Below are 16711 nucleotides of genomic sequence, written 5' to 3' on the forward strand. Positions count from 1 at the left end.
CCAACCCTTTATCAGTAGCCACGTATGTGGTTGTTGAGGGCTGGAAAAGTGACCAGTCTGAACTGAGAGATGCTCTGAGTGAACACTGCGCACTGACAAATTCTCAACTCTCCCCCACAGAGTGTAAAATTGCTCATTAATAGTAATTTAATATTTCCAATATCTGCTGAAATAATGTTTGATATGTTGGGTTAAATAAAATATATTTTTGTGTCATTCACCTGTTAATTTTACTCTTTTGAAAATGTGACATCAGAAAATAGGTTGCATGCTTGACTTCTACTGCCCTCCACAGTACAGCACACCACAGATTTACAGCTTACAGTGCAGTACAGTGGATATCTGTATCCCTGTACCCCGTCTTGAAAGACTCTCACTATAGATCCCAGGCTGTCTGAAATTCTATCTGAAGCCAGTGTTAGTCTGAAACTCCTGGATCTTCTTGCTTCCCTCTGCCTCCAGAGTGCTTTATGCATCTTTTTATCCTCAGTGCCTAGAAAAGTTGCCTGCACATAATAGGCACCCAGCATATACTTTTTGTTTGTTTTTTAGACATGGTGTCTCTGTGTAGTGCTTACTGTCCTGGAACTCACTCTGTAGTTCAGACTGGCCTCGAGTTTCCAGAGATTCACCTGCCTCTGCCTCCTGAGTGCTGGGATTAAAGGCATCTGACACCACCACTCAGCCAGCATATACTTGTAAAAGAATGAAATTCTTGGGCTGGAGAGAAGGCTCAGCAGTTGAGAGCACTGACTGTTCTTCCACAGAACCCGTCAGTTCCCAGCACCCACATGCAGCTCACAACTGTCTGTAACTCTAGTTCTAGAGGATCTGACACCCTCACGCAGACATACATGCAGGTAAAACACCAATGCAATGAAATTCACGAGCTATATCCATTCATTATCAATGGATAATTCTCAAGATCCTTAGAAGGAAGTTCATTATGTCTTTGACAATGCTTGGTTTGTTTGATTAGAAGTACATGGCACCCATAATGATCTCTGACTAGTCCCTTCCCCACTATGAAACATAACTAGAATAAAAGTTAGCAATTGCTTTTTTTTTTTCTTGGTGGTAAGAACACTGAAGTTTCATTTAGCACAAATCTCAATGCAGTGACTTTTATTTTCCATTTTTGGGGGGTGAGCAGTCTCACTGTGTGGCTGTAGGTGTCTGTCTCTGATGTACCATCTCCCTACCTCAGCCTGTAGTCTGGGGATTCAGCGGTGTACCCTCATGCTAAGCTTGCGTTTATTTATAAAGGTTAGGCCTGATCCGTTAAGGAGAGAGAAAGTTTGGTGAGGAAATAGGGATTTGAAATGGCACGGTAAAGTCTGAATTACGTTCTGTCCTGAGCTGTGTAGCCTTCATTTAGTCCCCCTGGTGAAATGGGAGAAGTTCTGCACTATACATTTAGGTCTGTGATCCACCGAACTGCTTTCTACTAAGAGTGTTAGGGGCTGTTATTCGTGTCCTCTCTGCCCCTTCCTTTCTTTGCACGTAGATGTCTAGGTTATTCAAGCACCAATGCTTGAAGGATTTTATTACTTTTGTTTCTTAAAAAAAAAAAATCTTTTTAAGCCGGGAATGGTGGCACATGCCTTTCATTGAGAGGCGGAAGCAGGTGGATCTTTGAGTTGAGGTTGGTGTACAAAGTAATGGATTCCATCATGATGCAATTATACTTTCTTCTCTTGTTACCCTCCCCACTGCTCTTCTGTGCCCTCTCCACCTCCAGCTGGATCCCTTCCCCCATCAGTTTCCCCTTCTGCTTTCCTATTACAGGTATTCCATTACCCTATTTCCTGGCACCATTAAGATCTCTTCCTCCCCCTCCTGATCCCTTCTCTAATTTCATGACCTACAAACACACATACATGAATAATTTTTTAAATTTAGGTTTCTCATGTGGGAGAAAAGTAAAGTATTTGTCTTTTTTTTTTTTTTTTTGCTCCTATTCAGAGACTATTTGACTGTGTGAAGTTCTACTTCTGGGCTCTGTATTCCTGTCATTGGTATATTTTATTAATATTACCATGTTGGTTACTGTAGCTTTAGAGTGAACCTTGACATCAGCTGGTGTAGGTCCCCTAAGCTGTGTTCTTTTCCATTAGTAGTTAGGTTGGCTATTGTGGATCTTTTGCCTTTTTACGTAAATATTGGAATCATCTAAATCTAATAGCCACAAAGTAGCTTGCTGAGATTTTTTGACTGAGATTGAACTAATTCAAGATCAAGTTGGGAAAAACTGACATTTTGATAGGTTTGAGTCTTCCTGTCCATGAGCATAAAATTTTCTTCTCTTTATTTATTATTTGTGTAACTGTATGTGTGTGTTTATGTGTATGTGGATGCTCACTCATGAATGTGCATACGGAGGCCAGAGGCTGACTTAGCATGTCTTCCTTAAGTGATTTTCTTCCTTAAAAAAGTAAAAAATAGGACTAGAGAGATGCTCAGTGGTCGCGAGTGGAGATTGCTCCTCCAGAGGACACAGGTTCTATTCTCAGCTCCCACATGGCAGCTCACCACTGTCTATAACTCCAGTAATTGGATCTGACACCCTCACACAGACACACATGCAGGCAAAACACCCATGCATATAAAATAAAAAGTTACAAAAGATAAGAGTATTTTTTATTTCTTCTTTGTTCCTATACATGTGAGCAATGCATCTGCATCATATGCATATGCAGCCCTAGTTCTCTGCTTTCCCTCCTTCTAGGAGCTCCCACCACATCCTCATCTGCTTTCATGTCCTCCTATTTTGTTAATAACCCACCTAGTCCGCTTAGTAGCGCCTGTTGGAGTGCTGACTGATCTGTCGACCTGATCATAGCACCAGTAAGTTCCTGAGTTCCGTAACCGTGCCAGGTTCAGAAAACAGCATTTCACAGTGTTCCTCCCTATCCTTCACTTCTTACATTCTTTCTACCTGTTTTCTCCAGTGTTCCCTGAGCCTTTGTGGGAGCCCTCACTAAATATTTATTCTCAGCATTTTGACCAGTTATTAACTGCTGACCACCACAGAAAGAAGATTTCCTGGCAATGGTTGAGGTCAGCACTGTTACGGAGATAAGCATTAATATTTAGAAGACAGCTGGACAACATGTCTTGTAGCAAAACAACAGTTTTTGTAGAGCCTGTGACCTTCAGAGTTTTGGACCTTTGACTAGTTTGGTGCTACCAGGCTTTAATTCCTTCCCTTAACCAGGTCTCAAATCCAATCCAAAAGCAGTTGGTTGCCCCCATGACCTTCATGCCACAATTGCACCAATGAGCACATCTTGCCTGGAAGGGTCAGTATTGTACCTTGTGAGCTTGGCTGCAGGGATACCATTGATGTCTTTTCTCACTCAGCATCCTGCATAGAACCTTCCAGCACTCTGAAAGGGAGTCATCAGGGAGGAAGTCTTCAGGACATTTCCAGCTTGGTTTCTCTGTCCTGCAGTCCAAGAGTGTTGTATCTTTAGCAGTAGGGTCTACCATTTAACACTTTGTTCTGGTGGATAACCAAGAACAATGGTAATAGCTTGTGTTGTTTTAGGGGCCTCTGGGACCTCCCCAATCAATAATTCAGGGAGGTATCCCTTACTAAGTTCTGAGACTTTCATATAATAACGCATGTCTTCTAGGGTAATGTTCACCTCGCAGGGTCTTTGTATTCAAACTCCCTCCCATTTTATGTGGGGGCAGGGTCTTACTTTGTAGCGCTGGCTGGTCTAGAACTTGCTGTGTAGACTAGGCTGGCCTTAAACTCACAGAAATCTGCCTACCTCTCCCTCCCAAGTCATGGGATTAAAGGTGTGCACTATGATACCCAGCATTTTTTTTTTAAATTAGTTTATACAGTCATGGATTTCAATAGGGATTTTTCATACATCCTTAGTTTTTTTGGTCAGTCCACTCCATCCTCTCCTCTCTGTTACCACCCACCCCATCATGGTTTATGTAGAGGTCAAAAATATTGGGAGTGAAATGTTTACCTTAACTTTTTACCATTTTAAAAATGCTCCTGGTCAGAAAAGGATTTCAGATAAACAATAAGGACAAATCCAGACATAGAAGACCTCTGAACTGGTCACAGTGTGTTTGATAAATGTGCGTAGGCTTGGGAAAGAGAAAAAAAAAAGAGTACAAACAGTTATAGATTAAAATAATGATTTAAAATTCTTAAGAAGCCGGGCGGTGGTGGCGCACGCCTTTAATCCCAGCACTCGGGAGGCAGAGGCAGGTAGATCTCTGAGTTTGATGCCAGCCTGGTTAACAAGAGCTAGTTTCAGGACAGGCTCTAGAAACTACAGGGAAACCCTGTCTCGAAAAACCAAAAAAAAAAAAAAAATAAAAATAAAAAATAAAATAAAATTCTTTAAAAGTAAGAGTAATTTTATACACACATACATATATATATGTTGCCACAGAAAGATGAAGAAATATACAGAGTCTGAATTATATATATTGTGTTTTTTTAAAATTCTTTAAATTTTTTTTTATTTTTGTTTTTTTGAGACAGGTTTCTCTGTAGCTTTGGAGCTGTCCTGGAACTAACTCTTGTTAACCAGGCTGGCATCAAACTCACAGAGATCCGCCTGCCTCTGCCTCCCAAGTACTCGGATTAAAGGCATATGCCACCACCATCCAGCTTTCTTTGAATTTTTTGACTACAGAGAGACATTTGATTCTGGGGACTGCTAAGCTAAACCAACATACATATTTTAAATTTGAGTCTAAGGATATGTTGTTTTGGAAAAGAGGGTCTGCTTTTGTTTCCACAGAGGATGGGAACTTGTGGATTCCTTCCAGGCCAATGTGGTTTGATAGAACAAGACACTCCCAACCCCCGCTGAAAGGTCTCTGTGAATCCTAAAAACACCTCGCCCAACAAGCAGCAGGAAGTAGTTTGGAGAAAACTATGCCCAAATTCCTAAAATATTGCTTATAAATGTTTATTTTCATTTTAGAGAGCTTGGTTACAAATGGTTTATGGTCACAGTCAATCTCGTTCTTAAGAAAGGGGCAGGAGCCGGGCGGTGGTGGCGCACGCCTTTAATCCCAGCACTCGGGAGGCAGAGGCAGGCGGATCTCTGTGAGTTCGAGGTCAGCCCGGTCTACAAGAGCTAGTTCCAGGACAGGCTCTAGAAACTACAGGGAAACCCTGTCTCGAAAAAAAAAAAAAAAAAAAAAAAAAAAACAAACAAAAAAAAAAAAAAAAAAACAAAAAAAAAAAAAAAAAACAAAGAAAGGGGCAGGATATGATAGAGAAACAAATAGAGAAACAAATACTCTACATTAGTATGGATTTTTGTCTATGGATCCAACTTTAAGATCAATTTTGTTACACTCTATATGTACAAATATAAATAAATACATATATATTTCTACTCTTGTTTAAGGTATTATGTTTATACAGCTCATTTTAAAATGTAATGTATAATTAGTAAATATAGATTAATAATCATATGGAATAATCAAACTTTTAGTCATGTTAGTTAGATTTTCTAGATATACAGAGATATATTTCAATTAATTTCAATTAGATAGTCTTCAACACTTCGAAGACCTATGGAATATGGCATTTAAAACTATTTTAAGAACTTAGACTTTTCTCGACAATGAGATATGTCTGCTTCTGGTAGTACAATTATTTCAAAGAGGATGATGGGCATCGAAGAAGCTTATTATGGAATTTGCCTTCAGTGTAATAAGGCTAACCATTTGGGCAAGAAACTATTCTTGCTGGACTGCTTGATAGTATGCTGTATGAACTGAACATGGAGGACCCATAGGAAAGTGACTGCTGAATTTTCCAAAAGATGGGATGGTCCTTCAGGGTTCCTGCTCCACAGAAGAAACTGCCAGACATTATGCAGGACACAGAATAAAACAACTAACAAATTTTGCCAGTACAAGGTAAAGTCTGCCAGATACTATGGGCCTACCTATAGGTTGAAGATGGATGCCCCATCGTTGCAAAAGAACTTCAGGTGACTGTCCAGGCAGCGAGATGTCTTTGTCAATTTTAGAGTTTTGGAAGTTACTTACAATGCACTTCCTGTTTATTTAGGTAATGTTATATCCTTCTGGGGTCTTTGATTGGAGTTCAAGTCAGATAGTTATAGTTTTCTTTAGTTATAATAAAAGATAAATTAAGGTGAAAGATTTATATGATCTGAGGAGAAACCAGAGTATTAATAAAAGATAAATTAAATATAAAACTTTAGAGTCACAAAGATAGGCTAGATGATAAAGTATTTTCTTTAATTTTAGCTAATACAGGTAGACTAAGTGTAACTGTAATTCTTGCTGGATAATTGTTCTGTTATGTAATTTTACTATGTTAAAGTTAAAACCTTTCCTTTTAATCAGACAGAAAGGGGGAGATGATGTGGGATGTCCTTCTGTATATGTGTTGCTTTTATTGGCTGCTGAATAAAGTTTTTTCCACCAATAGCTTAGCAGAGTAAAGAGTAAAGCTAGGCGGAAAGTCCTAACAACGAGAAAGAGAGAGAGAGAGAGAGAGAGAGAGAGAGAGAGAGAGAGAGAGGAGAGAGAGCAAGCAGAGTTGGGGAGACACCATGTAGCTGCCCAAGAAGCGATATGTGAGGAACAAGCCACAAGCCTCATGGTAAAATACAGACTATAGAAATGGATTAATTTATAGTTAGAGCTAGCCAGTAAAAAGTCTAAGACATTGGCCAGTTAGTTGTAACTGTTACTGAGCTTTTGAGTGGTTATTTGGGAACAGTTAAGCAGGGAGAAACTGGCCAGGGGGACCAGCGGAACAGAGAATACTTCTATAGCAACAACAAAGTTTCTCAGCTCACTGTTTACTTTAGACTGGCAGGTCAGTGAGCCCCTGGTATCCACTTGTCTCCACCCCTCTGTCACTCTCCATGAGATGACAGATTATGCACTACTGTGACCAGCTTTTACATGTCAGGGACCAGCTTCGACAAGGATACCACTTACCAGGGTAGGGACATGGGGATTAGAAAGTAAGTGAAGCAAGTGAGAGTGAAAATAACAAACAGGCATGGGATAGTATTGGGAGGGCAGCCCAGTGGATCCTGAATCCTGAGTTCTGAGTACGGAGTCTGCCTGTGTTCAATCTCCCATACACTTTTATATCCCAATACAACAGTGGGGGGTGGGGATGGAAGAAGGCAAAAGATTGTTGTAACATGATACTAAGGATAACTAGAACAGCTACTTGCTTCAATACTTTGAGACATCAAGCCATTAATTTATGAGAAAAGCATTCTGTTGTTTAGGCAGTGAACCCATCCTAGTCCAAGTATCTTGAAGGCAACCTCTCCATAAGTCAAAACTCATAATTCAAAAGAAGGAGCAGAAGTATGTTTGAATTCTCTGACCTTTGTTCAGGGTGGGGTGGATCTACCTATATGGACTATCATCTTAATGTCCAACACACCAAGTAACCACTCTCTAGGTCAGGGTGTGTAGCCACAGTTGTCAACAACTTTGAGCAAGCTAAATCTTTCTGAACTTCAGACAAGGTGATATAGACTCATATTTTTGGGCCGCCACAACATGGGTACTGGGGCTTTGAACTCAGGTCCTCTTTGTGCTTGCACAGTGAGCCCTTTGCCCACAGAGCCACCTCTTTAACTCTATTTTAGAATTTTGAGATGGGAACCTGGAATTTCTAATCTTCCTGCCTTGGCCTCCCAAGAGCTAAGATTATAGGAACATACCAGAGGAAGGTCCAGTGTTCTGCTGTGTGTGTGTGTTCATATACAGGTGCTTTCATGTATATGCAGGTATACATGTGCATCCATGCATGTGGAGGCCAGAGAACAATCTCAGGTGCGCTTTCTCAGGTGCTGTCCCTCACTGTGGCTTTTTGTTTTTTGGTGTTTTGTTTTGTTTTAGACTTAGCATCTCACTGACCTGGGACTCAACAAGGAGGCTAGGCTAAGGCCAACTCTAGGGTTGCAGACATGTTTTCCTTGCTTGTGTGTGTGTTGGGGGGGGGTAGTGGAGGGACTTCTGGGTCTTGAACTCAGGTCTTCACACTTGCAAGGCAAGCACTTTACTGACTGAGCTATTTCCCAAGCCCTCTTCTTTAATTTGTGCTTTGAATTTTTTTATCAGTTTTATAATCGATTTAATTCATCATATTTTGGTAGGTTTGTACCTTAAAATTTCATTCAAAGGGATGATGAAATAAGAATAAAAATGGCTTCCAGGATTGTGGTAAAACTGGCAAATAAGACGACTAATGTTAATTTGTAAACTCTTCTTTGCAGCTATTTCAGTAAATGTCCATTTTTTTCCATCCCCGAACCTGGATACATTTCCGTCACTGTAGCGTCTCTAATCATCTGATCAGTCAGGCACTTAAACGCTTATTGAATGTCTACTGTATGTCAGACAAAATTCTAGGACCTGGGGTCCAGCAAAAATCCTTACCCTTGTGGAGTTAGCAGGTTAGTGTGCGCAACAACAACAAAAAGTAAAATACATAGACTGTAAGATATGAATGGGTGTCATAGAGAGGCAGAATCAGAGGTAGTGGCAGTGGAAGTAGGGTTGCAGTTTTTAATAGATGTCAAGAAGGTCCCCTCTACCCAGTGACAGTTAAAGTAAGACTTAAAGGAATGGAAGTGTCACTTGCAGATCTAAGATAGAGCATGAAAGATCTGCTGGGAAAGCAGCAAGGAAAGCCCCGTGGTTAGAGTAGCCCAAGGCTGAGAAGAGCAGCAGTTGAAGCCTGTAAGAAGAGATACCCTGAAGGGCCTTGTATGCCACTGTAAAAAGACTGGCTTTTATTCCAGCTGAGATGGGGAGTTAATGTACTGCAGGAATGAGACATGATCTAACTTCGTTTTTAACAAGACCCCTGTCACTCTGGCTGCCCTGTAGAGAAGGCAGGAGATGATAGGTGGCCAACAGTAATTGCCTGTGTGAGAAAGGAAGGCCACTTCACTAGTAAAAGTGAAAGAGGTGGTTCCTTAGAGGATCTATGGGTGGCCCTGGGCATCCTTGACTCTCCCAATATTTTAATATAAACGCTTTTGTGTGAACGCATTTTGGAGAGGAGGACTTTGGTTGAAGTCTTAAAGCAACTCTCTGAGCCAGATCAGGAGATACTAAGGCCCTGAGTGGTGAGTAATGAGGATATCCCAGCTTGTCCTGCCTACGCAGAAGCCCACAATTAACTCCATTCCTCAAACCCTAGTCACAAATCCTCTAGGGTATTGATCTTATTTGTTCCTGTCTCAAAGCTAACACCACCACCACCACCTTCAATATGATTATCCCTGACTTCCAGTTGAGGCTTATCAAAATTAGTAATTAAAGAGAAACAGGGTTAGAGAGACAACTCGGCAGTTAAGAGCTCTTGCTGCCCTTGCACAGGACCTGAGTTCAATACCCACCACCCACAAAAGAGCTCCCAAGTGCCCACATTTCCACCTGCAGGCATCCGATGCCCTCATCTAGGCCCCGCAAGCACTAGAGCTCACACACATACACACAAAACTAAAAGAAGAGTGTTTTGTTTTGATTTTCGAGACAGGTTTCTCTGTGTAGCCCTGGTTGTCCTGGAATTCACTCTGTAGACCATTCTGGCTTCAAACTCACAGAGATCCACCTGCCTCTGCCTTCAGGATTAAAGGCATGCTCCACTGCTGCCTGGCTAAAAACAAGATCTTAAACGAAAAGAGAAACACACAAACAAAGGGCCTACAGGGAGATGCGTAGACTGTGTTCTTGCTGCTCACTTAGATGTCATGGGCAGCGCTAGAATGAACACTTCACATTGTCCTGGAGAAGGCAGACACTTGGGCAGTTGGTCTGATCTCAGGGGATTACCTTTTTAATAAGTTCTGCTCTATGAATCATATAAATCTCAGCAACAAGATCTGATCTTACAGTTTGGTTTGCTTAATGTCATATAATTAAAAGACATTTTAAGGAAATATGGTACAAGTGTTTGCCAGGAAAAGTATTTGAAAATGAGCAGCAGCATGCAGGAGTATACGGTAATTCAGCTCCACTGTGGCAGGTTGCAGACTTTCTTAGTCAGAGGGGTTTCATGGTCTCTTTTCTGAATGTCTTGTGCCACAGCTGCCAAGCTGAGCCAGAACTGAGTTGAAGAGTAGAGTTGGAGTATTCAGTGCATGGCAGAGGGCTGGGGGTTCTGGGAATCTCAGATACATAGAATGCTTCTTCTTATCTTCACCAAACACCTTGTGGAGTTTTCCTAATATGAAGTTCTGGTAGAGATACATCTTTGGGAATCACTTTATTTTATGTGCATTGGTGTGAAGGTGTCAGATCCCCTGGAACTGGAGTTACAGACAGTTGTGAGCCACCATGTGGTTGCTGGGCAATTCCCAGCAACTCAGGACCTCTGGAAGAGCAGCCTGTGCTCTTAACCACTGAGCCATCTCTCCAGCCCTTGGATTCTGGTTTTAAGTAGGAGTCTAAACACTAAATTTAGGTGAAGCATATAAGGTTGCGTCTAACCCTACAGACATCCTGTCCTGCCTCTCACTTCTTTCCATGTACCTGAAGCTACTGTCTCCTGAGAAGTCTGTGTACTTTGCATATCTGTCTTGGTCCACTTTCCTCTCCTTCCTCAAAGCTAGTTCACATTTTTTTTAAATTTTATTTTTAATTGGAAGCCAGAGAGTCTTTCATTTATTGTCAGTATAGCTAAATATGGCATTAAGAAAGTATGTCGTCTGAAGCCAGGTGAGACTGGGCCTAGAGCCTGGCCGTCTGTTGGGAAGCCCCTACTCCTAATGCCCAACCCCCACCCAAGGCAGCTTCTCCCAGGCCACACTGAGGAGGTCCTTGAAGTCACCTCAGTCCGTCTTGTTACACATGGTTCAAGAGCAAGGTATAGCTGTTCACCAATGAGCGTGCAAGTGCTTGTTGGCTCAATTTCCAGCACCCATGCCGCGGTGGGAGCGGCAGTGCAATCTAGTGCTGTTTTCCTCCACAGGTGCAGGGTTGTTTTAGAGGTGGAGCAGGCTGGGGATACAGCTCTGTGATGGAACCCTTGCCTAGCATGCCTAAGGTCCTGGCTTTAAATTCCAGAACTGCAAAATAAATAATAAAGTGGAAAGGGAGCCTGCCTGAGCTGGGCTTTCTGCTGCCAACTGCTTTGCTTTATTAGTTTGTTAACTATTAAAAGTTTTAGGTCTAAATTTTATATTTTTCCCCCTGCAAGTATCAGAAAAGCAGACATTACTTCCATCATAAGTGAAATACATGAGAAAGCATTTCATAACTGTAAGGCAGACAAATGTATATTTGAAGGCCAGTTGGATTAGCATTTTTTCTTTCAAACTGGGGGGACTGTTTTAAATGAAGATACTTTTTTTTTTTTTTGAGAAGATTCCTTTTTATCCCTTTCCCTTTGTTTTCAAGACAGTTTCTCTGTGTAACAGCTCTGGCTGTCCTGGAACTCACTCTGTAGACCATGCTGGCACCTGCCTCTGCCTCCCAAGTGCTGGGATTGAAGGCATGCACCACCACCACCTGGCCCATTACAATAATTCTTATTGTGATGGTGGTTGAGTTAGGGACCTCTCTAAAAAGAGATAGGACTAGAAGGAATTCTTGGGATTAATTCTATCAGGGAACAGCACAGTTAAACACCAGACCTCTGACTCAGCTCATAGGATGTAAGGATCTTTGCAGTTGGTGGAGCTGCTCCTTTGGTCTCACACTCGACAAGGACTCATTGAACACTGGTTATAACCGGGGGTCCTTCCCTCCTGTTCTTAATAAGGACCACAGAGATTAGATTTTGATGTTCTTGGCTCTCTTAAAAGTTAGTGGCAGTTAGCCTGGCAGTGGTGGCACATGCCTTTAATTCCAGCACCTGGGAGGCAGAGGCAGGTGGATTCCTGTGAGTTCAAGGCCAGCCTGGTTTACAAGAGCTAGTTCCAGAACAGCTAGGACTGCACACACAGAGAAACCTAGTCTCGAAAAAACAAAAAACAAAACAAAAAGGTGGTGGTAGTTCATGCGCATCAACACATTACATTCCTTATGCCTTTAAAAATAATCAAACATTTAAGAATAAAATGTTAACAGGGGGCTGGATTGCTAAGTGGTTGTGAGCACTTGATGCTCTTCCAAAGGACACTGGCTGCTCTCCTAAAGGACCTGAGTTTGTTACCCAGTACCTATGTTGGGTGACCTCCACACAGAGACACGCACACTATCTTTTCACATCTTAACCTCCACTGATGCCAAGAATTTACCTTTTGCTACTACTTCCTCAGCATGTTTTCTTTTATTCACTTCCGTAACTTTTAGATCTGTGCTGTCCTTTAAGGAAGCCTTTAGTCACCAACAGTGGCCTTACAATGTGTATGTTGTTAGATACACTCAAGATTTCACCAATGTATGCAAAAGTATTCAGTAGTCTTTAAAGATCACTTACTGAAACTGAACATTTTAGAGATAGCAGGGTAAATAAAAACACTGAAACTAACTTCACCTGTTTCTTTTAAAAATGGTTACTAGATTTAATAGTTTATATTTTTGCACTTTTGTTTTCTGAGATATCATCTTCCTGTCAAATATATGGCCTCAAAATGGCAGGAATCCTTCCGCCTCAGCCCTTCCTAGTGCTAGAATTACAGATATGCCCCACCATGCCCAGCTTCGAATGTCTAATGAAGGTGCTCCTACGGGTCATTACTCACCTTTACTTTCTTGCATGCAGAAAGAACTAAAAACTGGGTCAGGTTCACCCCTTGTGATTACCAAACTGAAATGGCTATCGCTAATCAGTAGGCAGATAAAGAATTCAGACTTGGTGTCACAGGCAGCATGATTACTAATGATGTGTGGCACATACCACGCCAGACAGTCTTCTTGATAGCCATATCTAGAAGAACATCCTTTGGCATCCTATCCTTATTCCTTCTACATTTATTTTCTTCTACTTCCAATCACTGAAATGTTAGCTCTTCCCGAGAAATTGTTACTTTCCCCCACATAGTCCATAACTAACCAGTCTCAGTCACTTTACTTTTGAAGTAGTTTCCACATAATCTCCCAGTCCCTGTAGGAGCAATTATTTAGAATTAAAGGCTTTTTTTTTTTTTTCAATTTAGACATGGCATTGCCATGTAGTCCGCCTGTTCCCAAACTTCAGCCATCTCCTACAGCTTCCCGAAAGCCGAGGGTATCGGGTGTGAGTCACCACATCCAGTTCTCAAGGCTTTCCAGACCCTTTTCCTTGGTGCTTCCCCCTATAGAGTCGGAACTACAATGGGTTACTATGTGAAAAGTACTTGGGGTCCTGTCTGGCTTATACTTAGAACAGTATGTCTTAGCTATTATTAAATTTGAACACACTGTAGATTAAACACTGCTATTTGTTCTCCTTTTGAACATCTCGCCCTCCAAAGTGAGGAGTACTTTAAGCTATCAACAGCTACTGTAAGGCCACTGCCACTGCTTCCGTAAGCAACATAAACGTCTTCCTACAACTGAAAGAACCTGTAAACACAAGCCTAATTTACCGCAAAAATCAAGCTTCAGACTCAATGGGGGTAGAAATAAAAGGTACAAGCCTAGTGTTCCCATGGCCCTGGATAGGGTGCCTAGCACCACCAGGGGCAGGGAGTACAGCAAATTTACAGACCATGTTGGAGGAAAACAAATCCTGAGAAAATAGAGAAACAGATCTGGACATAGGGCAGCTGCTCTCCAACCTGGGCATATATTAGAATAACCTGGGAACATTTGAGAATACTGTCATCTGAACCCCATTTATGGAATCTACGGCTAAGGTTCAGATACTAAAGCTTCATAGGTGATTTGACAGTCCACGCATAATCAGAAGTTTCACAGGTGATACAGACCTTCACTTCACAATCATTGGTCTTGTCTGTTAGGAATATTTCCACTGTCAAAACAAATGTTGGCCTAAGCAGGCTGGGCATTTGTGACATGTTTTTCTCAGTGATCTCACGAAGTATGTTTTTTTTTTTTTTTTTTTTTTTTTCTTTTTCTGGTTTTTCGAGACAGGGTTTCTCTGCAGCTTTTTTAGAGCCTGGCCTGGAGCTAGCTCTTGTAGACCAGGCTGGCCTCGAACTCACAGAGATCCACCTGCCTCTGCCTCCCAAGTGCTGGGATTAAAGGCGTGCACCACCACCGCCCGGCCACGAAGTATGTTTTTGAAAACAAAATACTCATTCACCAATTTAAGAAAAATATATATGTTTATGAGTAGCCTTTTAAAAATAATCTCCCCAAAGTACCAACCCTTGGAGTTTAAGGCTCAAAAATATATATGTACATCGAGGTCATATAAACGTGTGTCTTTTTTGTCTGATTTCTATTTATAAGTTTCAAACTAGACTTTATGTAAATATATACTTTGCTACGTACAGTATTTACAATTTAAGATTTTACAACTGAAAAAAATTAACATTATGCCTGTAAACACGAAAAAGTTGGCAATTTGCGGTTATAATTTCAAAAATGTCACAAACTGTTTTACCTCTTATACTTGACAATAAATAGCACCGCAGTACCTTCCCCAAAGAATTACTGCTCAGTGGCTTATTTTATACCAACAACTCAGGGTACCCAAGGACCGAGTAACCCAAGTACTAGGACACAGCACTTTTTTTACGGGGCAGCCGAGAATGATGGACAACTTGGATCTTCAAAACCTTACAGCAAAGCCCCTTTCACCCGCCAATCCTGAGACAGCAAATCCTGCAATTCTCCCTCGTCATCACTGTCCACATTCTCTTCTTCCTTTTTCTGCAACTCTTTTATGGTCAGAACCTCTTTAAGTTTGTTTTTTATCTCATCCTGGCGATTCCGCAGCTTCTCCACTCGACGGTAGCACTCTATCTGCTCATCAATCTCTCCAATCTGCCGGTCCAACCGCCCCTCCTCATCCTCTTCGGCAACTATAGCTTCGGAAATCGTGTTGACTTGCCTCATGGCCTTTTGAAACTCGTCCCACTCTTTGTCCATCTGATCTTTTGGGGCATCAACCTTCCGCACCTTTGCGTCTACCTCAGGGTCGTCGAAGAACCCTTCTGGTAATGCTTCGGCGGTGTTCTCTCTCCTTTCCACCACTTTTTCGTGTATTTCTGCTTTCTCAATGGACCCTGAATGAGGAACCAAGGGGGCCTTGGGAGGGTTTGTATTAAAGGGATCGTTTGGCAGCACATTGCTTGTTGTCTCCCTCGGAGGGACAAGCGAGTGTTCTTTGTCTTTGCCCTGTGCATCTGTAAAATGCTTGCTGCTGTCCCTCTTTCCTCCTCCACTCCCCTCTTCTTCCTCCTCCTCCTCTTCCTCATCTTCATAATCAGGGAGTAAACCGAGTCCAGAAGGTTTACTGGAGGTTGCCCTAGCGGCCTCCTTTCCCGATTTCTCAAAGTTGGCAGACGAGGCCGAGGTGGAGGGCTGTACCTGAGGTCCCACGGAGGCCTTGGCTCTCTTGGTGTCTTGGCTCTCCACATCCGTCGCTCTCCTCTTGATGGGCTGAGGCCCTGCGCTAGCCGACGGGCCTTGGGTTGCTCCCTTGGCGCCTTTCAGCTCGGCTACTCTCTCCCGGTGCTGCTTTCCCAGAACATGGGTCTGCCACAGGAGCTCGCTCTTGACCGGAGTGTTACAAAGTGCGCAGCTCAACTGCCCCAGACGGTTGTACTTGGCGAACGGGGATTCTATCCTCTTCCGGTTGGTGCTCAGGCGCTGCTTCTCCCTCATCAACCGCCTCAGTTCTTCCTGATTCACCACCCGTTTCCCCGCCGGAGTCCCAGCAGAGGCGGAGGACGCCATGTTTGCGTCAGGGAGTCAGGCGGTTCTGGCTTCCGAACTGGCGAGGCGTGATAGCGTCACTTCCTGTTATGGGGCCGATTGGCCGAAGCTCAGGAGTGTGGGCGTGGCGCCAGGGTTCCGAGTCGGCAGGTTGGGGGCTGGACCGTTGAATCATGGCAGCGATCAAACTCGCCAACCCTGGGGCTGAGGTGACGCGCAGCCAGGCGGCTTTGGCTGTGAATGTGTGCGCCGCCCGAGGGCTGCAGGATGTGCTGCGGCCCAGCTTGGGTCCTAAGGGCGCGCTAAAAATGTGAGAAGCCGCTAGGGTGTGTGTGGGTTGTCGCGGCGCCCTCTGGGGCCGATGATGTTCAGTGAAGACCTGCGAACAAAGCTGCAGTTTTCTTCCCTCTCGCATTCTGCTCTCAGATCTTCAGCCTGTTCGCCCAAGAGAAAAGGCCCCACCAGTAGCCGTGGCACCCCCTCCCCTTTTCACTAGGGTCATAAACAGCTATTCGTACCGTGGCTCCCTGTAAACGTTAAGCCTTTAACGCTTCTGGAGCTTCCTGCACCATTCTCTTTTTGGGCATGTATTTAACCTTGTGCGCGCGCTCAGCAAACGTTGGACTGCAGCCCCACCGTAGACAGGATGGTTGTGACTTGGCAGTGTGGTGTACTGGCTTTGGAGCTAGGCAGGCTTAGGTTCACACTCAAGTTTCATCATCTGTTAGTACTTAGTAGTCAAGTTCCTGCAACTCTCTGTACCTAGAGTTCTTTATATTTATCCATCCATTTGGACATACATTTATTTAGCACCATTGTTTTACACAGGAAGAAAAGAGAGCGGGGAGAGGAAAAGGTCTCTTAGCCAAGTGGCACCCCGAGAGGAATGAGCAAACAAACATTAATAGTAAACGAGGCCATTTAACATCAG

General features: G+C 42.9%; 2 protein-coding genes across 3 annotated transcripts in view; one reads left to right on the top strand and one right to left on the bottom strand.

Moving 5' to 3' along the window:
• Nucleotides 1–14203: 14203 nt before the first annotated feature.
• Znf830 (zinc finger protein 830) lies at nucleotides 14204–15816 on the bottom strand. Its single transcript, XM_038327299.1, has one exon. It carries the CDS (start codon nucleotides 15799–15801, stop codon nucleotides 14680–14682), a length of 1122 nt encoding a protein of 373 aa, XP_038183227.1. The 5' UTR covers nucleotides 15802–15816; the 3' UTR covers nucleotides 14204–14679.
• Nucleotides 15817–15953: 137 nt separating this feature from the next.
• Cct6b (chaperonin containing TCP1 subunit 6B) overlaps nucleotides 15954–16711 on the top strand; it is a 45160-nt gene continuing 44402 nt past the window's right edge. The window contains exon 1 of one of the 2 annotated variants that reach the window (XM_038328172.1): nucleotides 15954–16090. In XM_038328172.1, the coding sequence (XP_038184100.1) occupies nucleotides 15954–16090 (137 nt within the window). Of the gene's footprint in view, nucleotides 16091–16141; nucleotides 16162–16711 lie in introns of those variants that run through there. The other variant, XM_038328173.1, reaches the window with a different exon arrangement.

This window comes from Arvicola amphibius, chromosome 4, assembly GCF_903992535.2.
Source record: "Arvicola amphibius chromosome 4, mArvAmp1.2, whole genome shotgun sequence".
NCBI lineage: Eukaryota > Metazoa > Chordata > Mammalia > Rodentia > Cricetidae > Arvicola > Arvicola amphibius.

Bases quoted from the DNA above. Each gene is read 5' to 3' on its own strand.
- Znf830 (XM_038327299.1), bottom strand. From the start codon at position 15,801: ATGGCGTCCTCCGCCTCTGCTGGGACTCCGGCGGGGAAACGGGTGGTG.